Source organism: Archocentrus centrarchus, unplaced genomic scaffold (assembly GCF_007364275.1).
Source record: "Archocentrus centrarchus isolate MPI-CPG fArcCen1 unplaced genomic scaffold, fArcCen1 scaffold_35_ctg1, whole genome shotgun sequence".
NCBI lineage: Eukaryota > Metazoa > Chordata > Actinopteri > Cichliformes > Cichlidae > Archocentrus > Archocentrus centrarchus.
This window is the reverse complement of record NW_022060262.1, coordinates 2,283,558-2,306,447: the sequence shown is the minus strand read 5'-3', so window position 1 is coordinate 2,306,447 and position 22,890 is coordinate 2,283,558. Positions and strand designations below refer to the sequence as shown.

Below are 22,890 nucleotides of genomic sequence, written 5' to 3'. Positions count from 1 at the left end.
AAGGTTAAAAAACATTGGCCTAGGCAAAACAGCCAAAATGTTTTTCCGCCTCTCATTTGCAGCCACAAACTGCTTGCAAATTGACTTCTTGTCCAAATAAGTCAAGTTTATCCTGTATATGAAAGTAAACTGACAAGACGTTATAAACAAGCCATTTTCATGGCAACATTCCCGACAGTCCCTTTTACCTCATTAACATAAGTTTCTGACTCCTGCTGCTGTCTCCGCCTCCCAAACACTCTGTTCAGAGGGCGGCGGGGGCATGACATGACGCTATGTTGCGCCTTCAAAATAAAAGCATGCAAGTCACAGATTTCAAAATGAAGTTTTTTTTTTTCCTCCACTGTGTAATTTTTGTATGGGACAAATGCGCCTGTCTCCAATACCAGTTCCTATGCCTATGCCAAGAAGCACCATAAATGAAAGTTTGACATCAAAAAACAATCAGAAACAGACTTCATGAGGGCCTGATGTCTTCTAGTGGGCCCTGTGCTCACTGCCCGGTACTGTTGAACCTGATTGCCATTTTCCACAGAATACCACAAGTGGCAGCTCCACCACAGGCACCCTGTGCTTTTCAGAGAGTAAGTTCAATGGATAATTAATCTGTAATAACTCTTTATTTTGGTCTTGGCAAATGAAATAATTCCAGATGTTTTGATGTTTCATCAGTGATCTTTGATAACTGAAAGACTAAAATATTTTGGCTGATTTAGCGTCTGCATAATCTTCTGCCCTGGCGTGAGACTGCTAAGTGCTGATGCTGTGCTGACTCACGTGACTGATGCTTCAGGTTAACTGTAGTTTCATTTATTTGTCTTTGTTGACTTTGTTCTTTTAAATGTTCAGGACTAATTTCTCCTCAGATCATCAAAGACTCACAGGATCAAAGAGGAACTTTACAGATTTCCTCCTCATGTTTTTTAAAGGGGGAAGTCTCTGGAGTTTGAAAAAAATGGCGGCTGGACTTCTGTTTCTTGAACACGTTTCACCTCCAATCTGAAACAGGCAGGCAGGCTGACTGGAAAAGATCCAGTAAAACTACAGGACAAGGTACTGTTTAAATATGGAGTTTTCTGTATTAGATGTCTGGAGGAGTTTTTCTCCATTTCTTAGTCACTGCAATGCAATCCACGGGTTTCTGAAAGAGCACACGTAGGCTGCCATGACAGACTGCTACTTCCGCTGTACGGTTTTATACTTCCGGTTACCCAAAGTTACAGCCAGAGGTAATGACAAAATTCGGTTACTTTGTGCTGTAACAGGCGGCTTTATTAGATCATATATTTTGCTTTTTTTTTTTTTAAATATATTTTGCTTTTTTATATTATATATATATATATATATATATATATATATATATATATATATATACATACACACAAATACACACATACAAACTGTGTCTCCTGTGTCATCCTTTGTTTTCCATTAGTTCCTTCACAGCTGTTCAGGGGAGTCACTGCCCGATACCCACTCCCGGTGCAGCACGTTGACAGGCTTTGCCGTCTTCTGTGGGAGTGAAGCCCATCTCACACTCGCAGCGGTATCCTCCCGGGGTGTTCGTGCACTGGCTGTTCTCACACAGGTTTGTATTGTGCGTGCACTCGTCTGTGTCTGAAACGGGAAAAAGAAAAATCGATGTTTTACAAAAACTGTGCCCTGGACTCACAGACACTTTAACCAGAGCGTGAAAAACCGTCTCCATTGAAGCCCTCTTTGCAGGTACACCTGTAGGATCCAGGTGAACTCCGTGCACTGCACAAATCACAGCTAAGAAAATCTAAACACCCACTCACCCACGCATTTGAAGCCGTCTCCCACCCAGCCATCTCGGCAGCGGCATTTGAAGCTCCCGGGGATGTTGATGCAGGCGGCATTCATGTCACACTTATGGGATCCTTTTTCACACTCATCAATATCTGAAAATAAACTTTTACTTAGGCAACAATCGGGCAGTGACTTTGTTTTCTAACAACGGCAAAATAATACAGCATTAATAATAATAATAATAATAATAATAATAATGTGGCATGTGTTAACTTTAGAGGCTCAGACCGCTCAGCCTGGCCTCTGATACCTGTGCGTGTACCTGTGCAGCCTGTGGATCCCTTTGTAACAAAGTATCCCAGCTTACAGTGGCAGACGAAGGAGCCTATGGTGTTCTTACAGTAACCATGGAGACAGATGTTTGGGCTCAGATCACACTCATTCACATCTGAGACGGACAGACAGGTTATACATGTCAGCACCTTGGACAGCGACAGAATGAGGCTGACAGATGCTGGAAGCTCGTCTATATTTATAAAGTGTCAGGGACTGAAGAAAAAAATCATGTGGAAGAAGCAGAAACAAAATCACAAAAGAGGAAAATAGAGTTAAAATTTAGATCCAAGAAACTCAGAGGCTCTGCCCCCCCCCCCCCCCCCCCCCCTCACCGATACAGGTCCTCATATCCATGGACACCATGAATCCATCAAAACACAGACAGCGATATTTCCCGGGAATGTTGGCGCACTGGCCTCTGCCACAGATGTCTGGAGTCTCCTCACACTCATTGATGTCTGACACACAGACAGAGGATTCACTTTGATACAAGTAACAGCAAAAAGGCCCCATTTTTATTCTCACTTCATTTGTTTGATCTCTTTATGCTTGTTTTTCTTTTACCTGCACAGGTCCTGAGGTCAGGCTTGAGGGCATAGCCCTCACTGCAGCTGCACTCATAGCTGCCCTCTGAGTTGGTACAGCGGCCCTCACAGCCTCCATTCATTACGGCACATTCATCAACATCTGCGACGAGAGCTCACAGTTACAATTCAGTCTCAATGAGACAAATTCATCCCGGAAACAACAAATAAAAACACAAAATGCACAAAACCAAAAATATATTTACTGGACTTTACAACAGCACAACATATCTTTGAGTACAACATCATCTGCCACTCTGCAGCCGTCTCACTGATGAGCTTTGGGCACTCATCTGTGATACTTCAGCTTATTTGGGCTGTTTGAAGTAGAAACCAGTTTCAGCTGCTCCCTTATTCACTCAGGCTCATCACGGCAGGCAGCTCCACATGTTTGATTTGAGGTTTTACGCCGGATCCTGATGCAACCCCAAAGGGATCTGTGTCTCTGGTCTGCCGTCCAATAGGAGCTTTCTCTCGTTGTGTGAATGTGTAAACCCCCACACTACTTTTGAATCATGCATGCAATTTAACTGTGATTCACATCATCTCCAGGACAGACACGCACACAGCGCTCCACACACCAACGCAGTGCTGTCGGTCTGGCGTTGCCTGGTAACCGGTGTCACAGGAGCACTGATAAGTTCCCATCGTGTCGACACACCGACTGTTCTTGCACAGGTCGTCACTTAGCTGGCACGCATTCACATCTGCACCTACAAAAAAGCACAGAAACTTTAAACATTATTATATATTAATTATTAAAACCTCTCCATCGTAGGTGGAGACTAGAATGAAGGAGTGTGTGGGTGCTGGCAGCTTTACTCTCAGAAAAATGTGATTGTGTCAATATAGATGCGTCTCTGTGCCCATATTCAATAAGTCAAGAATCCCAGTACCTCTGTAGAAAGGCCCGCCAGTCGGAACAACTCCTCCGAAGCCGGACATTCGGGGGCACATGGCTCTGTACTCAGGTGAGGCTGGTTTGGGACATTCCTGACAGTCATCACCCCAGGCAGCACCCACTGAACAGCAGCACGTTTTCTGAGGGTGTCTTCCAGGCAGCAGCTCCCCGCACTCACCTTCATGCCATTTCAGGTAGCACGGCTCGCCGTGCATGCCTGGGAAAAAATAACAGCAAAAAGCAATCATTTATTTTAATGCCAGATTGTGACGTGGTTAAAAAAACAGTCTCATCAGCTAAGGTCTGATTTCCTCTTACCCACACATGTGCGACTGGTGGTGTCCCAGGTGAAACCTTCAGTACACTCGCAGTGGAAGGAGCCCTGGCTGTTCACACACCGCCCACTTGTGCACACTCCAGGGATCACCTCACACTCATTAATGTCTACATGAAGTGGCATATTGTGAGAATCACGATTACAGCGTAAAAAAAAAGACACTTTTTTTTTAAAAAGGGAGGATATATGAAGGTGCATTACAAGGACTAATTCTTCCTCAGAGGTCAGTGCTGGGAGCTCTGCAGATTCATCCTGGATCACTCAGGCATCAGATATTCTTACCTTCACAGACGAGGTCCTTTGTGAGAGCAAATCCTCGAGAACAAGCAGCATCTGCAGAGACAAATGAGCTCAAGATGTGATAAAAGAAATCTCTATGAAGCGCTAGATTATCTTTGATTTATATTTGATTTAAAAATGCCAGAATCTTCACATGCAAAGCATTTGTAGTTGTAATTAAAGCCATCTCAGAGAACCACGGCTGTGTGAACATGTGCAAACTGACCCACGCCGCAGGGTTCACACGGGCTGCCCCAGGCAGCTCCCAGCGTGGAGCAGCACTCAGACTTTAGTGTGGCTCCGCTGATGCTGACCTTACAGCGGTTGTCCTGCCAGCAAGCACGCTTCATGCTATCTGCAGATTCAAAGAACAACAGACAGAACATGAGTGGAGTGTCATCCAAATCAAGAAAAAAGTCAAACCTTATGATCAATTAATATTAGTTAAACCTTTAAAAAGTTTATCTGTGACATCATCTGAAGATGATAATCCTTCTGGATGGCTCCTGAAAACCTGAAACCTTACTCTGGTGATCATGAGCATCAGTCACTGCTTCAAGCAGTCAGGAATAATAGAAAAAAAAACTGTATTTATTAATATAAACATGCAAATCATTAGGAGATACTGTAACTTATGTAACAAATTCTTCCTCACTAAAATAAAAAGTTAGATTCAGAGGTAACAAAGTTACTTTCTCATAGTCACATAAATTGGGATGCCCTGTGATACGTACCTGTTTAGCTAAAGTGAGGAAGTAGCTCTGTAGACCAACCTGTCACACAACTAAACTTCTCACACTGTACATTTGAAAGTGCAGCAGCTTATCTGAGTTCATATTTGTGCAGTGATTTAAGGAGTTCGGTTATTATCCATGTTTCATGTAGATAACCACTGAAACTGCTGACTCACCAGCACAGGTCTTGCCGCCTGCGTCAGGCTCGTAGCCCGTGTTACAGATGCAGCGGTAGGTTCCTCTGAGGTTCTCACACAGGCCATTCTGGCATATGTCCGGGTCCAAGGCACACTCATTGATGTCTAGCAAACATCAGATGTTATTCAGAACATGTTTTTTTTAAACAGTATCACAGTTACATTCAAATTTAGGGAAAAGCTACTCACCTGCACCATCAGCTGTGAAGCCAACACCACTGCTGCACAGAGCCTGGAACTCAGCTGGACAGAAGATGTTGTGAAAATTTCCTCACTTTTACTTTTGGCTTCAAGTAACGCAGTAATTTTTAGCCTTTATCTGTTAGCTCAAGAAACAAATCAGTACCTGAGTTCGTGGCGGGGCAGGGTTGGCAAGGCTCCCCAAAGCCATGTTCAGGATTGGCACAGCAGCACTCTGACTTGGTCGCTGCACCCGCAAAGGGGCGCGAGCAGGCGTCCATCTTGACAGCGCCGTAGCAGGTGTTCCTCACGTGTGTGTCCACGGGCACGTGAACAACCGGGCCTGGTGGGCACTCACGGCCGAGAGAGCCCTCAGAGCAGCCGCCAGATGTCTGACAATCGTCGATGTCTGATGGAGAGAGGTCAGGGGTCACTTTCATAAGTAAATCTTATTATCAGAGGCTTATGAGATGCATAATGCTTGTAATTATTTCCTGTTTCTTTTCCATACAGTCTGTATTAACACCTGGCAGCATTTCATTGGACGTCAGTTAGGTATGTATTGTATGTGAGTCAGATGGATGCTAACATTAGAACAGATTAAAGTATGCAGGTTTGTTTTTCTGCACATGGCGACCGCAGGTCTGCAGGCCAGCTCCACTCATCAGAACTCCACCCACAGGAAGCAGTGATGGAGGGAGGTTACTGGCCACAGGTGGTGACAGGAGCAGACATAGCTACCAGTGCTGTTGGTGCATTCTCCTCCATCACACACACCAGCAATGGTGCTGCATTCATCGATGTCTGTTGCAGTAGCGTGCTGCAGTAACAGTTTATTACACTGGAGTTTCCCCCTCAGAGTCACTTCACTGCTCTGGCTAAAATGCAGGCTCATGATCCAAACCTTTAAATAGCAGGAACAATCCCAGAGTGAGCCATGAGGCTCAGAGAAGGAAAGCACATCAGTGTTAACCAGTGCACCAAGCTAACATCAAAGCTAACATCAAAGGTAACCTCCTGCCTTGCTAAATATCGGCCTGCTTAGCCTGGGTATCGTTTAACTTCCATCAACTCGCTGTAATGTGAATCAGCTCAGTTGTGTGAGTGCACGTGCTCCAGTGTGCATGTGTGTGTTTGTGTGCAGATGTCAAGACTACTTTAACTTTGAACACATCCCCACTTTTTAAGCGCCTGTTGAAATTTGTCAAAATAAACTTTTAGATGAACTTTTTGTTTGTTTTATTTTGTTTTGTTTGAGGGGACCGGATTGTGGAAATTCCATTTAATACTCGTGGTTATTGTTATGGTCCTTTTTTTTAGCACATAATGAAAAGTCTAGATTCATAATTGGTTACTTGCAGTCAGGCCTTAGAAACACGTGACAGCTGCACACATTTTACTGACAGAATGATTTTTCTGTTACTTTTTAAAGAAGCAGTTGGACCAGTAGATGCAGGTTAGCAACTATGACATCAGGAGAAAATCGACGTCTTGCTCATGAACACTTCAGCAGGACAGACGGGAAGATGCATCATCTGTTTTATTACGCAGATTATTTTATGTGGTGACCATAATCTGAGACTATCTTTCTTAATTCTTGAATTTTAATGCAGAGCTCATGGTGTCAGTTAACGGCACCTCCAAGGACCGTTTTGTGTCTGGTAAATACTCCATTGCTGGAACTCCGAGTGAAGGAACTCACGGATAATACACAGGTTTCCTCCTGGCAGAGTCTTCCAGCCTGGACAGCAGTGAGGATGGGACCGAGTGCCACACACATTGGGTCTGACAGAGAAAAGAAGAACAAATAAACTCAGTACTCAGCCAGATCTCCCAACACATTTCACTAAATCCATAAACCAACACACACATGGGAGTTACTTTCCGAGGAGCCGGAGATCTGCACAGTCGCTGCTTTCAGGAACAACAAAATAAACTTTTTGGTATGTGATGGGGTGTGCTGCCTACAAGCGGTTTATACTCCAGTGTGATCTGAAACTGCTTTGTCTTTGTATTTCACTGGCAGTGAGACACACAGATTCTCACCCTCTCAGTGTCTCCTGACTGTGGCGTCGAACCCGCAGCACCTCCCTCCGGTTCACGCTGCCGGCTCGGTACGGTCCATTCTCAGTCTGACTGTGAGCCACATGAATTGCCCCAAAGCACATCACCGCCCATCCCAGCACCACCCGAGCCAGCTTCCCTGATCCCATTGGTCGGTTATACTACTGCTCACTCTGTGACTGCTCACCTTATGGACCCAGACTGAGCAGCAGGATCTACACCTGGATACAGACCAAATCCTGGTGTTCACTCCACAGTGAGACAGGAAGAAAGGACATTAAAGTTCAGAGAAGTGAAACACAGACGTTCATCTAACACACCTTTTCCATCATTTATGCTTCTGCATTAAAGCTACATTACAGGTACATCACATGTACACAAAGCCCTCTGAAACCTGAGGCTGTAAGCTGACAGGCACCTCCTACAATGTAATTACACAACATGAGAACCTCTGTTTAAGAAAACTCACTGTTGACTTTCTCACTAAATACTTTGCAGCTTAATCAGCCACTGATTTTATATATTCTTTCCTTTTTTTGATGCTTGGTGGTTACATAAGAAAATGGAAACCATATGATTTGAGGACTGAACAGAGAATTGCACTAAAATCTGTTTTTAAAGCTGTTTCATAACAGACACACAGACTGACTGCAGGGAGAAAAAACTGAAGAGAGGAACATGCTCTGTGTCACTGCTGTTTACCAGCATTTAAAGAGCATAATAAAATGTTCTCAGGCTCATTTCAGATTAAAGAAGCTGTTTTAAATGGATGGATTTTTAGGTTCTTTTGGCTTAGTGAGCTAATGCACCACAAAGAAGCTTCTAGACTTCTGTCACTGCAGGGAGGGAAGGAAAAATAGAAATATGTGTGGATTTACACAGATTATCTTTGACTTTAAGTTTTATTGTTGAAAGATGCCTCTAAGAACTACTGAAGCACTCATTTACACATTCTTCTGGCTGCTTTGGGACCAGAGGGAGCAGAGAGGCAGGCTAAAGGTGGGTGCCACAGGTTTAACAGTGAACTGTGGGCCCCCAGTAACATTAAACCTCAGCAAACACAGAGTCCAGGCTGGACTGGAAAAACAAGAGAAACACACAGCCTCATGACTGCAGTTCATTTTAATGGAAGATGAGAGACGGATGAGGAGTGAAGACAGTGAAACAGGCAGAGAAAGGACACAATACAGAAAAATCTCTCAAACACAAACATGTTGTGATTCTTGCTGCATGGAGGTCAAAGTGGAACAACAGAAATGTGTGATCAGTTACTGACTGAGCGCTACTGCAGCTGTGCCAACCAAATAAAGCAGGTAAAGCATCCATCATGCATTATCATTATGAATCACTGGACTGCTGGTGCACCTATGTGATAAGCACTGCTGCAGTTAAATTAACCTGCTGTTAATTCACTACAGAGAACCATAAATAACTTTGAGAGCAGGATGTGCACAAGTGGAAACCAGCTCTTCAAGTCATCTGCTGCAAGCTGACCAAAAAAAGGCAAATAAGATTTTAAGATACTGAAAAGCACTGAAAAGAAATGTGCATGTAACCACAACTTTATGAATGGATGAACAAACAAAAGGCAACAGCAGCTTCTACTATCTGAAACACAACAGATGGAAAAACAGGTGAGTTTTCATTCCACTATACTCACCAAGAAAGCTGAGCCCACACGAAAACTCAAACAAGGCGAGCAATCAAAATAAAAACATGACTAGGCCACGCCCCCTTTTTTAAAGACCAAAAAGGTGGTTTAGAAAAAAGGGAGAAAGAAAAATTGTAACATCCACACTCCATCTGTTAACAGTTGTTACATTTTTTCATCCATTTTCCATGCATATACAGAGACAGTCTCCACTTGTGAAACAATGGTCACTCTCAGAGCCACCAGATGTTAGTGCAGGCAGGAGGTCACTGATACCTTGCAGCAGTTGGAGAGCCTTGGCATCGACGAGCCCCTGAATGGAATATCGAACCTTCTGTGAGAAAAAGAGAAAAGTTAGGGAACTGCCCTGTTTGGGAGAGGGGAGGGGACACAGAGCAAGAGCTGTGGGGTGGGGGAGTAGTAACACACTGCAGGACAAACCCACATCCACACTGTGGCTGACACAGCTTCACTCTCATTACTCTGCACACAACTCCCCTCCAGGCCAACCATGGCTGCAACACAAGTCACGGGAGCAAATTCTCTCAGATTCATAGATCGCCTCAGCCTCATTTTTAGAGCTCTCAGAGTTCAATCTTGATTGCAGAAGGAGCCACCAGCTTTTAGACTGAGCCGCTAATGTTTCTGAATTCTCAGTGTTAAAGTGTTTCTTTGCTCAGATAAACTCACGCACACACACACGCACACACACATGCATAGTAAAATAAACTAAGCAGAACAACACTGCTCGAAGTTTTAGGAAGAATGAATCAAATGTTACAAGCTTCAAAATAAAAAACTAAATGAAAATCTTTTAAATGTACATTAGAAGAGAGCTCATTAACGTATAGGGGAAATCCACAAATCAGCTTACAGTCTGATCTACCAATCAGAATGCTCCTCTACATTTAAACCCACCAACTGAAAAAAGCTGCCCAAAGCTGTCAGCTGGACTGCAGTAACTGCTGTAAATCCCTGTTAAATCTTCCTCGGTGCACCTGTCAAACAACTGCTTCTCAATCAAAGACTGTATCATCCATAAATATACTTTTTGAACTGTGAGCATCACAAGGACCTGTTCTACACATCAGTGTGGTTTTTATATCCCTGAGGTCAAAAGTGTGGTCATGGGAGCAGTTTAAAAAAGGAGCTCTGTCCTGGTGTTGAGAAAATCTCCTCCCTAAAATTACAATTGATCTCTATGGAGGAGCAGGAAGGTACTCCCTCTACTTGGACCCACACAGTTCAAAAAGTTTACATCTGTCAGGGTTCAAACACACACTGTTTGAAAGAAGAGGAGTGGTTCTACATTTTGAGGGTAAAATGATGGCTGTAGAGTTAAAACTGTGGACACAGTGGCAGTTTAAATAGAAACTTTTCAGATGAATAATTCTAATTCCCGCACTCTGACAGTTGGAGCTCTCACTCTACTCGCCAACATTCCATCCAATACACACCCATTCTAAAGTCTGAAAAAAAAAACCATGAAACTTAAACTGGGACTGAAGAAAAACCATCAAAGATATTGAAAAGATAAATACAAGATCAATAGTTCAATGTCTTGGCATCGTTTTAAAGTTTGAATGGTGTCTGTAGCTGAAAGTATGTGGAAGTAGTTAGAGTTGAAAGAGGAGGAGGTTGAATGAGGATTTGAACAGTATCTGAACCAGCATTCACACTACATAAAAAATCCCCATTAAAACTGTCATGTGTCATTTGCATATAGAATGTTGACATTCTATATGACTACCATCACAAAGCACCTTTGATCTTTAGCATTTATGTAGACCAGAGAAACTTCAGGAGAACATTTTGTTTCTGGAAGCCAGTTTGATCGCAGCATTGAAACGTTCGTCCTCTGCTGAGAAATATTTGGAAAGTTTTGGAAACTCTACAGCGTCAGGATCGCAGCATGTCTCACCACCAAAGACAGAGCGACTCCACCGACTCGCTTCATGCGGCTGGACAGCCAAATGAGCATGAACAAGATGCGAAGCACAGAGAGATGCAGTGCAGGCTCCGAGAAATGGAAGCAACCTACACAGAGATGCAGGGCATGCTGCAGGATGGAGAGAAAAATAATGAAGTCCGGTTTTACCGACTGTTGGGGAGAAACAGACAAATATTGAAAGAGTCCAGAGAAGAAGAAATGAAACACCTACAAGTCCAGAACAGGCTCAATGACTTGGAGGTGATGTACAAGGGGATTCAAGGCAAGCTGGAATACGCTGAGAGAAAAAATGAAGAGCTGCAAGGAAAGCTGGATGAAGCTCTCCAAAGAAACGGAGAACTGTTTCATGAAAAGAAAGAACTGGGAGCAAAACATATGGAGCTGCAGTGGAAGCTTCACGAGGCCTATGAAGAAAACAGAATCTTACAAATAGGGCTTGTTGGAACAGCGAAACCTGCAGAAATGCAGAAAGAGGAGGAGGAAGAGGAGGACCAACACCCTGAGCTGCAGCACAAAGTCCATGAAATGGAAGCCTCACTAACAGAGATGCACTGCCAGCTTGAAGACTCCCTGAAAACGCATGAAGGCTTGAGAATAATGCTCGATGGACAATTGTTAAAAAATGCAGAGCTGCAAAATCTGTGTAACAATGTTCATCAGACAAATACTGAACTGAACGAGGCGCTGCAGCTGAAGGTGAAAGCACAGAAAGCCATGTATGAGGCTGAGAAAGTGTGGGAAGAGAAGCATCAAGAACTGGAAGAAAAGCAAGCAGAAAGGCAGGAAAAGATCGAGGAACTTAAGAAAAGGGTCACAGAGCTCGAAGAGCAGAACGCAGAAAACCTCAGTGACCTGAAAAAGGTCATACTGCAGCACAAAGCTCTGCAGGAGCGCTGCCTAAGAAAGAAGAAGCTCTTCAGGTTTCTCTGGCATCAATCTGCTGCTTCTTCAGTCCCACATGGATGACACTGGACTCGTCTTCCTCCTCTCGCCATCCTCTCCATCCCTTTCTTCTCTCTCCCTCCTTTTTCTTCTCCTTTCTCTTTCTTTTCACCTCCTTTACCCTTCTATCTTTCCCTTACTGTTTGTTCTCTATTCAATTCCCTTATCATCCTGAAACTGTTTCTTCATCCATGAGAACCCAGAATAATTAGATATGATGATAATAAAAGCATTCTCATGCATCTAAAATCACTTCTGTTTGTGGATGTCTCCTTTTTTCCTTTGCTTACAGTCTGTGTGCAAAGCTAGACTAAATGCTTAGCACACAAATATCAAAGTTGTATAAAATTTGTAGTGAGCAAAAAGCATTTTTACAGTATGAAAATGATGATTATGCTAATCCTCATGAAAATGACCACAATTATGGATTTCATGTAACCGATCTGAGACTTCCAGCAAGCCAGTGAAGGAACGGTCCACAGCAGCTCTGGCCTCACATTGACAGCTAAAACAGCACCTCTGCTTTGTCAGCTACATGTAACACAACAATAGAAGTTGCCATTCTAGTGCATTGTTGGCCATGTGCACATTTAATCCTGCAGAGGTCAGAGGTTACTGTGACAGGGTGGATTTACTGGGGAGAGTCACAGTTTCAGTGATGCCACAGTCGCTGTGTTTCTCTGCAGTGCTGTTCAGAGATCAGCTGCTGTGAGTCTTTCTGTGCAGGTAAACAGTAACAACAGTAACCAGAAGCAGACGTGTTCTTAGAGTGAATCTGTGTGCATGTGTATACACCAACCAGACTGTGGAGATGCAGGGATGCTGCACTGAGCTGCTGATGGTTTGGACCTCCCTGAAGCACAACAGTAGAACCTCATTCTGGTCGCTGTAACAGCTCCTTTTAAAGTTCTTTATTTACAGTCACATTAATAGAACACAGCTAAAGGTTGAAGTCAGGCTGGCTGAAAAGAACACAATCATCAAACTCTCCAAATCTCTCATGTCTGATGTGATCATTAGGTATGTAACAGTATTTACATTTAAGTTTTCGTTGAGCTGTATATTTGAACTTGCTCTTTTGCACCACCTAGTGGTGGACTATAGAAAGTACAATTGTTTGTAGCTTGTGTTTCCACCCGAGCCCACTGTACCGATGCACATGCTATGCGGGCTGCGGCGGCTGGTTAGCTCCACACAGAGAGAAAGAAACGCGGAAAGTTGATAAGTGAAGAAAGAAGGGAGAAAGAAGGTGGAGAAGAAAAAACTAAGATCGTTAAGGATTGTTTAGCCCCTCCTGGATGTCAGTTCACGAGGTTTGTGTACTTATATGTTTTATTATCTGTGATTAATATCTTCGTTGACTGACACAAAGTACAAGAATGAGTTTTGATATGGTATTTTTTTGTTGTTTTCTTCTGTCGTGAGCAGTTCTCACGGGTTGTGAAGACAAGAATAAACCCTGTTTTATGATTCTACGTCGTGCGCTCGTTAATCCGTGAGGGTGCTACAGTGAGAACTCTTCTGCTCCGCGCGGGTAGATGAAAGGACGGTGCCGACAACAAGTAGCAGAGGCGCCATGGTCAGTCACGGCTATGCACAACAAGGACACAGCCATCGCAGGAAGGTTCAGGTGCCCCCAAAATAAATGTCGCCCCAGTTAAAGGACTTACTTGAGTTACTTACAAAAAATGGACTGTTAAAGGAATTAAAACCAGCTTCTCAGTATTGAGGAGCAAAGCAAAGGACTTGAATATTTTCTCATTGTTATATTTCTACCGCTTGAGTGACTGAAATTTATACAGTATTAATTTGATGTTGTGATAAGTAATCTGTGCAATGTGCATTCACTGTGTTTAAGTAAGTGCCAGAAGATACAATATTAATGGCTTGGTAAAGACGTGATTTAAAGAGTTGCAATAATTACTGTGTTTTAAGATCACAACAGTCAGTTCAAATAAGACCAATATTCATTTACTCCTCCTTACCAAATCAAATTCAGGCTGCTGCAGTCAATCCTGCACTTAAGGTTAATTTAAGAGTAAATAATAAAATAAACTCCAACAATGGCAGAGTTTGAGGCTAATCCAGAAGTTAATGAAGATGGTGACGTGGAACAACTTACTGCAGATGAAGAATTACAAGCAGCAAAAGGCACAGCTGATGATGTCTCTACTACCTCACAAAGGGCACAAAGGAGCCAAAGAGTCCGTACGCTGACGGAAAAGGGCCAAGAACTGCACGATGAGCACAAAAGGAAGGCTGCATATCGTTTCAGTGTGCGCTATGAGAAGTGGAAAGCTGTTGTTAAGGATGCCAAAGGAGCCATAGATGGTCAGTGCTCAAAGGGTCTGCTACAGGAACATGTCTCCAAGGTTTCAAGTGCTTCTAAAGATGTGAATGCTGCCTATGTAGAGTTGAGACACATTGAATCTCCAGATAATGATACAAGACGGAGAATGGACGCGTGTGAAGCCATAACAAAGACAATTATCGGAGCACTAGCAAGGTGCCCAAGTAGAGCTGAAGTTCAAGGAGATGAATGCTTGAGGGAGACTGAGTCTATATCTAAGTTAGTAGCCTCAGACAGGATAAGTGTAAGGTCAGACAACACTAAGCTCTCCTCTCGTTCAAGAGTTTCCACTAGACACTCCAGCAGGCTCTCGGATAAAAGACAAGATGCAGCTGCTGAAGTTGCAGCAAATGAAGCTGCGCTGCAAGTTCTGCTTGAACAAGAAACTCATATGAAGGAAATTGAAAGACAAGAAACAGAAATAGCACAAAGACAGAGAGCTCTAGAAGCTAAGCGCAGAGAAGTGGAGCGACTTGAGACAGTAAAAAGGCTAAATGCAGCAAGGGCTCGACAACAGGTGTATGAACAAGGTGAATGCTCAGATGAAGAAATATACAGCCTACTTCATCACAGCTCTGACAAGAAACATGAAGTCAAGTCTGGAAACAATGACTCACATTTCAACCGGTGTCCTTCCCCACAAAATGTGACACTCCAACAAGAAGTGAATACAACAGACCTGGTCAAGGCATTTGCAGAGTCTCTCAGTGTAAGTCGTCTTCCAGCACCAGAGCCAACAATATTCAGCGGTGATCCTATTAGATATAATGATTGGAAGATTTCCTTTCAGACTCTAATCGGCAGAAAAAATATACCAGTTGAAGAGAAGACTTATTACCTGAGAAAGTATGTAAGTGGACCTGCAAGGAAGGCAATAGAAGGATACTTTCCGCTTGGCACAGAGTCAGCATATTATGCAGCATGGACAGTTCTCGAAGAGAGGTATGGCAATCCCTTCCTTGTAGCCAAGGCCTATAGAGATAAACTTGATGCATGGCCCAAGATAAGCTCTAAGAGCAGTATGGAACTTCAAGCGTTTGCTGACTTCCTCTGCTGCTGCAAGACTGCCATGTCACAAATGAAGGGCCTTGAAGTGCTCAATGACTGCAATGAAAACCAAAGGATGCTTGCAAAACTCCCAGATTGGCTCATTTCACGGTGGAACAGAAAGGTTATGGAAGTGCAAGAGGAGAGCCACACCTTTCCAACCTTCAGCCAATTTGTGGATTTCATCTCACGAGAAGCCAAAATTGCCTGTAATCCCATAACATCTCTTTTCACTCTGAAATCAAGTGAAATTGAAGGAGCAAAAACACCAAAGAACAGAAGCCATGGAGCGAAGGTACTGGCAACTAACTCAAATGAAAGATCTGTCAGTACTAGTTGTATGTACTGTGAGAAGTCAGGTCACAGCCTGCTTAAGTGTAGGAAGTTCATGAGTGAAAGCATTGATGAGAGGTTAAACTTTGCTCGAGACAAGCAGTTATGTTTTGGCTGCCTGAAGTCTGGTCACCATTCTAAGGATTGTGAGAGCAGAGCAACATGTGATACATGTGATAAAAAACATCCAACATGTCTTCATGACAATCGTACCAGAAAAGAAAGAACAATGAGAAATCAAACCAACAGTGACAACACAAGACAAAGAAACCCAGACGCTTCACAAGACAACAGTTTCACACCAACAACAAGAGAAGCAACATCTAACAGAGTCGCACAGAATGTTGATGACACTCACACCTCCTCCATTGTTCCAGTATGGGTGTCAGCTGAAGGTGAGCCAGAGCGCGAAGTTCTCGTGTACGCGCTTCTTGATACGCAGAGCGACACGACCTTTATTCTTGAAGAAACGGCACGAGCTCTGCATATAAAAGGCGAATCAGCTCAGCTAAGGCTTACCACCATGTCTTCAAGAAACACAGTTGTGTCCTGTTTCAAGCTCTCAGGTCTACAAGTAAGAGGGTTTTACTCAAATAAGACAATTTCCCTACCTGTAACGTATGCAAGAGACTTCATACCTGCAAATCGAGATCACATTCCAACCCCTCAAACAGCCAAGGCATGGCCTCATCTTGAATGCATTGCAGATGAGCTTGCTCCAATACAAAGCTGTGATATTGGCCTGCTGATTGGCTACAACTGCCCCCAAGCACTTGTTCCTCGTGAAGTTGTGTCAGGAAATGAAACCCAGCCATTCGCACAAAGGACTGATCTGGGGTGGAGTATTGTGGGTTATGGCAATCCATGTCTCGATTATGGAGATGGCTTTGGAGTGAGTCATCAAGTCGTTGTGAAGCAAGTGGTGCCTGATGTTCAACCCTATTCAAACATCACCAACAAGGTCCACTATGTTTACAGAACTCAGATAAGGGAAACGGTCTCTTCTACAGAGGTCCTAAAAATGTTGGAATCTGACTTTGTTGAGAAGGCTTCAGAAAATGTAAAGGTCTCTCAAGAAGATCTCAGATTTCTAACAAAGATAAAGAAGGGCATTAGGCACAAGGAGGATGGTCATTTTGAGATGCCACTCCCATTCAAGAGCGAAAGGCCTAACCTGCCAGATAACAAGGCATGTGCTATTCATCGTCTCAAATGTTTAGAAAGGAGGCTGAAGAGGAACAAGCAGTACTACATGGATTACAAGAATTTCATGGATGAGATAATAGCCCATGGGGATGCTGAAAAGGTTCCAGACCAAGACACTGACAAAAGACCAGTTTGGTACATCCCACACCATGGGGTGTATCATCCACAAAAACCTGGAAGGATTCGCGTCGTCTTTGATGCCTCTGCTAAGTTCCAAGGCACTTCACTAAATGACCATCTTCTGACTGGTCCAGAACTAACAAACACCCTGCTCGGAGTCTTGTGTCGCTTCCGTAAAGGCCCAGTGGCCTTCATGTGTGATATTGAACGCATGTTCCACCAGTTTCACGTGCGTGCTTGCGACCAAGATTACCTACGGTTCTTGTGGTGGGAGAACGGCGACCTTGAAACTCCATTCACAGTCTACCGAATGAAGGTACACCTATTCGGTGCAGCATCGTCTCCAGGTTGCGCCAACTATGGTCTCAAGCACCTTGCAGCTGAAGGAGAAGGAAGTTTTAATGAAGAAACCATCAAGTTCATCAAAACCAACTTCTATGTTGATGATGGACTAGCAAGTGTCGACACTGAAGATCAAGCAATACAGCTTGTCAACGAAGCACGCAAATTGTGCAGCACGGGCAACCTTCGGCTGCACAAGTTTGTCTCAAACAGCACCCGAGTTTTAGCTTCGCTTCCAAAGGAAGAATGTGCTGCGGTTGCCAAGGACCTTGATATAGCATTTGAGGCAGTGCATATGGAAAGAGCACTTGGCGTACAATGGTGCGTGGAATCAGATCAATTCCAGTTCCGAGTGGTTGTCAAGGAAAATCCACTCACCCGAAGAGGAGTATTATCTACAGTTGCCTCTGTGTTCGATCCATTTGGGTTCGTGTCACCTTTCATTTTGCTAGGAAAACAAATTTTGCAACAAATGTGCCGAGACAAGCTCAGTTGGGATGAAGCCTTACCTGATAGCCTTCGTCCCCAGTGGGAGTCCTGGCTGCGTGAACTGGGAAACCTTGCAGAGGTAAAGATTCGCAGATGCTACATCCCTCCGAACTTCAAGCCACAACACTATGAGCTTCATCATTTTTCTGATGCGAGTGCATCTGGATATGGCATGTGCACTTACCTGAGGGCAGTAAGCCCATCTGGCGAAGTTCACTGCTCCTTGGTGATGGGAAGATCGAGAGTTCCACCATCCAAAGTCACAACTATTCCACGGCTTGAGTTGTCGGCTGCCGTTGTTGCCATTCGCATCAGTGACATGCTGAAAAGGGAATTGGAAGTGGAAATCTCAGAAGAAAGGTACTGGACTGACTCCAAGGTGGTACTCGGATACATCAGTAATGAAGCCAGAAGGTTTCATGTATTTGTTGCAAACCGTGTGGAACGCATCAAACAAAGTACAGAGTCAACACAATGGTGGTATGTAACCTCCGAAGATAATCCAGCAGATCACGCCTCAAGAGGCCTTACAGCAAAACAACTTGTAGCCTCAAACTGGTTCAAAGGTCCAGATCTTCTCTGGCAGAAGGTCATAACCAGTGGTGAAATCAAGGTGGGAGAGTTATCGAACAGTGACCCAGAGGTCAAGAAGGTTCAAGTCCACAAGATACAAGCAGAAGAACAAAGGTCACTGTTGGATCGGCTACACAAGTTTTCAGACTGGTTGAGAATGATTAAGGCTGTTGCCAGACTCAAGCGCTATGTCAAGGAAGTGAAGGATCACAAGAGGTCATGTGACATTGTCACCCTGCAAGAGAGAAAGGAAGCAGAGGTAACAATAATAAGGATAGTTCAAGAAGCGGCGTTCGCTCAGGAAATAAAAACCTTACAACATCATGAAGTGATGCAGACCAATGACAGGGTCAACAAGCTACACAAGTTATGTCCATTTCTTGACGACCATGGCATTCTTCGGGTAGGCGGACGCTTGATGCATGCTGCCTTGCATCCTGATGTCAAGCATCCTGTGATCCTGCCAAGAAACAGTCACGTGACTGCGTTACTCGTCAAACATTATCACGTGAAGACTTACCATCAAGGACGAGGAATCACTATGAATGAGCTTCGAGCTAACGGATTTTGGATACTTGGATGCAGTAAGATTGTTTCATCCTGTATCTATAAATGTGTAAAATGCAGGAGGTTCAGAAGACCCACAGAGCAGCAGAAGATGGCAGACCTCCCGGAGGACCGGATGGAAACTGCACCACCATTCACCTACTGTGGGATGGACTGCTTCGGTCCCTTTTTTGTCAAGGAAGGCCGCAAGGAGTTAAAGCGCTATGGATTGCTAATCACCTGCATGTGCTCCAGAGCAGTACATCTCGAGATGCTTGATGATCTGTCTACAGATTCCCTCATCAACTCTTTACGTGCATTCATAGCCATCAGAGGTACAGTTCGACAAATAAGGTGTGATCAAGGCACGAACTTTGTAGGCACCAGAAATGAGTTTGTTGAAGCATTTAAAGAAATGGATCAAGCAAAACTGGGAAAACTGGACTGCGAGTTTCTCATGAACATCCCAGCGTCAAGCCACATGGGTGGCGTCTGGGAGAGACAAATCCGCACCATAAGGAGTGTACTCACATCAATCCTGGAACAATCAGGCAAACAACTCGACAGCTCCTCTCTAAGGACGTTCCTGTATGAAGTCATGGCAGTTATCAATAGCAGACCATTGACTACTAACCAACTGTGTGATCCATCAAACCCAGAACCTTTAACACCAAACCACATACTAACCATGAAGTCCACGATCATCTCCCCACCTCCAGGAAGGTTCGTGAAGGAAGATCTTTATCTCCGTAAGAGGTGGCGTCGTGTTCAACTCCTCACCAACACTTTCTGGACAAGGTGGAAAAGAGAGTATTTGTTGAATCTCCAGAGTAGACAGAAGTGGACCAAAGAGCGTAGAAATGCTAAGGTCGATGATGTTGTCCTCCTGAAGGATGAGATAACTCCACGCAACCAGTGGAAGTTGGCAAGGATCATTGAAGTTTACCCTGGTAAGGACGGAAGAGTGAGGAAGGTGAAATTGTTGATAAGTGATCCAACTCTGGACAAAGAAGGAAAGCGTACCTCCAAACCTGTTCATCTGGAGAGACCAATTCAGAAGACAGTCGTTCTGATAGAAGCAGAAGAAGATTCTCAGCCTCACTCTGCCTAAAATATAGTTCATAATCCTTAATTCATAAGCAGTTCATTATTTCATTGTTAATAGTTTGTTCCTTTAAAATCACAAGTGATTGGTGGGAGTGTAACAGTATTTACATTTAAGTTTTCGTTGAGCTGTATATTTGAACTTGCTCTTTTGCACCACCTAGTGGTGGACTATAGAAAGTACAATTGTTTGTAGCTTGTGTTTCCACCCGAGCCCACTGTACCGATGCACATGCTATGCGGGCTGCGGCGGCTGGTTAGCTCCACACAGAGAGAAAGAAACGCGGAAAGTTGATAAGTGAAGAAAGAAGGGAGAAAGAAGGTGGAGAAGAAAAAACTAAGATCGTTAAGGATTGTTTAGCCCCTCCTGGATGTCAGTTCACGAGGTTTGTGTACTTATATGTTTTATTATCTGTGATTAATATCTTCGTTGACTGACACAAAGTACAAGAATGAGTTTTGATATGGTATTTTTTTGTTGTTTTCTTCTGTCGTGAGCAGTTCTCACGGGTTGTGAAGACAAGAATAAACCCTGTTTTATGATTCTACGTCGTGCGCTCGTTAATCCGTGAGGGTGCTACAAGGTATTAACTCATTATTTATCAATGTCTTTGCACAGCGAGTCAACAGTGATGTATCTGAACACATTAGCAGCTCTTAGGCTACGTTCTGATTAGTGTGGGTTGGTCACACGGAGACAGGAGTGTTTCACATGTGGCTCGGTGACAAACTGAATACGGTTTCCCTTTAATAAACAGTTGGTTTAAGAAGCAGGGCGAACGACGCGCCTGCACACCGTCGCAGTTCCAGCCTGTTACAGTAACATCTGTAACCACTGGAGGGCGATCAGGTACAAGAACAGCTCCGTTTTCTGCACTGGGCTGAACACAAACATCATTTCTATATTGATTCTATATTATCAGCTACTGAATTATGAAGATTAAAAAACCCTGATGTTTAAAGAATCTGATGGTAATCATCTCCACACCCAGAAGTTTATTAAAATTAATGAATGGCTGTAAAAGCAGACCTGAAAGAAATGGAACTGATTTTAGGAGCAAAACTGTTCTTCAAGCTGAATTGTGATGTGAGATGAGCCAAACACATTTTCCTTCCAAAATGAGCTCTTTTGTCCTTTTATTGATTTATCGGTGTTGTTTTTCACATTCATGTATGTGTGTTGTATTAATGCCAGAGTTCACAGGCTGAGAAAAAAGCAAGACAGAAACAAGAGAAAAGGGAGAAAATAGAAAAGGGGACAGAGAGGACAGAGAGGACAGAACACCAGGACAAAACCATAATGGTTCATCAACTGCTGCATCTGTAAAAAAACACACACACACAAAAAAAAAACACCTGGAAAAACAAATTTATGTGAAATAAACAAAGCATGACTACACAAACCAACAGTTTTGTTGTGTTTGTGTGAGTAAGAGTGTGAGTTTCTGTGTCTCTGTCATCAAAATTTATTTCTAACGAGGGCAGAAAGCTGCAGCTCCGCCCACCAGCAGCCAGAGGCAGGTAGAGAAAGACCCGGGAGACCCGGGCCGCCAGCAGCCCACCAACAGCATGGAAGATACAAAGGAGCAGGCGCCAGTTTGTGGAAGCTGCCAGGTTCCCTCATCATATTTGAATACACCCTCTCTGCTCTGTCTTCATTATTTTCTTCATAGTGGATAGAAAACAGCTGCTGCGCCTGCAGAGTGGGGTCACTGAGCATTCACTGGTGCAGACCCAGAGCTAGAGAGCCTGTAGAAGCACTCCAGTGTCAGTAGATGGCAGCACTGGACCATACTGACTGCTATAGACTCCATCTAGTAATCCTGCAGGTACCACAGGACACCTTTTGTTTGCAGCATATAAAATCTCCTGCAGCAGTGGTTGCTGACAGAACAGATTTAAAGTCTGTGGGTTCATGAAAGTTCAGGACCACAACACAGAAACAAACCCAGCAGCAACAGGGCCGTCTCACTGATGTCCTCAATGTGAAGAGTGAATCACAGAGACACACAAAGACCTGAGCTCAGAGATGCACCTGTCAGCTTCCAGCCTCATCTCTTCATCAGTGATCAGTCATTCACTCACACACTGTTTATTATTATTTAATAAGACATTGATACAGGACTCTAAAACTCTCTGTTAATGATGTTCATGATATAAAAATGCTTCTGAATATTAAAAACACATTCACTCACAAAAATAATCTTGCTTGCAGAGTTTTAAAAGCCTTCAGTGACAAATACATCACAGGGTTTGTTGCCTATGACACGAACAACTTCAGATGATCCAAAACTTCAGTTATCCTGACAGTTATTTATCAGCCGGGAGTGCTGGAAGACACAAAATGATGAAACAGGGACGCAAACAGACACATTTTTGGCATTTGTCTCTGTGTCTGTCCTTCCTTGTAAAGGGACTGACCCATTTATGTAGGGTACAAAACTGAGACTGTGAGCTGTGAGGGGGAAGTATGTACGTATAATAATAATCATATTAGTAATAGCTTTAATTCTATAGCTCACGATTATGAAGCATTCCATAAAAAACTGCAGAAAATTGCACATCCCAACCCCGTGTATATGACTGCAGTAAATGCAAACATTTATCCTTAAATTAATTTATATTTTCACATGCAATGGAATAATCCAGCATCATGAGGAACACTGTTTCAGGTTTGGACTGTAATGTAAAAAGGTTACTGACCTTGGTTTGTTATGTGATTCAGCAGTGAGATCAGAACTAAAGAGACATGAGAAAAGTTCACATCAAAATCTGAGACAACATGTCTGCATGTTCAGTCTGCAACAGAACGGCTGAGAAGGAAAAGAATCAAAGCGCTGCGGCGACCCGGTTA

The 22,890-nt window shown here is 43.6% G+C and overlaps 2 protein-coding genes across 7 annotated transcripts; one reads left to right on the top strand and one right to left on the bottom strand.

Moving 5' to 3' along the window:
* Window positions 1-1,386: 1,386 nt before the first annotated feature.
* On the bottom strand, window positions 1,387-22,296 carry LOC115776593 (fibrillin-2-like). 6 transcript variants are annotated; one of them, XM_030724320.1, is made up of 17 exons: window positions 22,232-22,296; window positions 9,310-9,367; window positions 7,365-7,603; window positions 7,021-7,103; window positions 5,485-5,727; window positions 5,328-5,381; window positions 5,118-5,243; window positions 4,434-4,562; window positions 4,211-4,261; window positions 3,910-4,035; window positions 3,587-3,808; window positions 3,272-3,403; window positions 2,671-2,793; window positions 2,439-2,564; window positions 2,093-2,218; window positions 1,800-1,922; window positions 1,387-1,617 (listed from the first exon to the last, which is right to left on the bottom strand). In XM_030724320.1, the coding sequence occupies exons 3-17, from the start codon at window positions 7,529-7,531 to the stop codon at window positions 1,460-1,462; spliced, it is 1,989 nt and encodes a 662-aa protein (XP_030580180.1). In that variant the 5' UTR covers window positions 7,532-7,603; window positions 9,310-9,367; window positions 22,232-22,296; the 3' UTR covers window positions 1,387-1,459. The 6 variants fall into 6 exon arrangements, with proteins under 6 accessions (XP_030580180.1, XP_030580179.1, XP_030580181.1 ...); XM_030724319.1 differs by lacking the exon at window positions 22,232-22,296 and having other exon boundaries at window positions 7,365-7,631; window positions 9,310-9,370; XM_030724321.1 differs by lacking the exon at window positions 22,232-22,296 and having other exon boundaries at window positions 7,365-7,621.
* On the top strand, window positions 13,756-20,616 carry LOC115776591 (uncharacterized). Its single transcript, XM_030724316.1, has 2 exons — window positions 13,756-20,422; window positions 20,538-20,616. Exon 1 carries the CDS (start codon window positions 13,990-13,992, stop codon window positions 20,041-20,043), a length of 6,054 nt encoding a protein of 2,017 aa, XP_030580176.1. The 5' UTR covers window positions 13,756-13,989; the 3' UTR covers window positions 20,044-20,422; window positions 20,538-20,616.
* Window positions 22,297-22,890: the final 594 nt, after the last annotated feature.

Bases quoted from the DNA above. Each gene is read 5' to 3' on its own strand.
- LOC115776593 (XM_030724320.1), bottom strand. From the start codon at position 7,531: ATGGGATCAGGGAAGCTGGCTCGGGTGGTGCTGGGATGGGCGGTGATG. The intron at 2,794-3,271 runs GTGTGTGGAGCG...CTCTCGTCGCAG, and splicing joins AGACCGACAGCACTGCGTTG to ATGTTGATGAATGTGCCGTA. The intron at 2,219-2,438 runs GTGAGGGGGGGG...TGTCCGTCTCAG, and splicing joins GGATATGAGGACCTGTATCG to ATGTGAATGAGTGTGATCTG.
- LOC115776591 (XM_030724316.1), top strand. From the start codon at position 13,990: ATGGCAGAGTTTGAGGCTAATCCAGAAGTTAATGAAGATGGTGACGTG.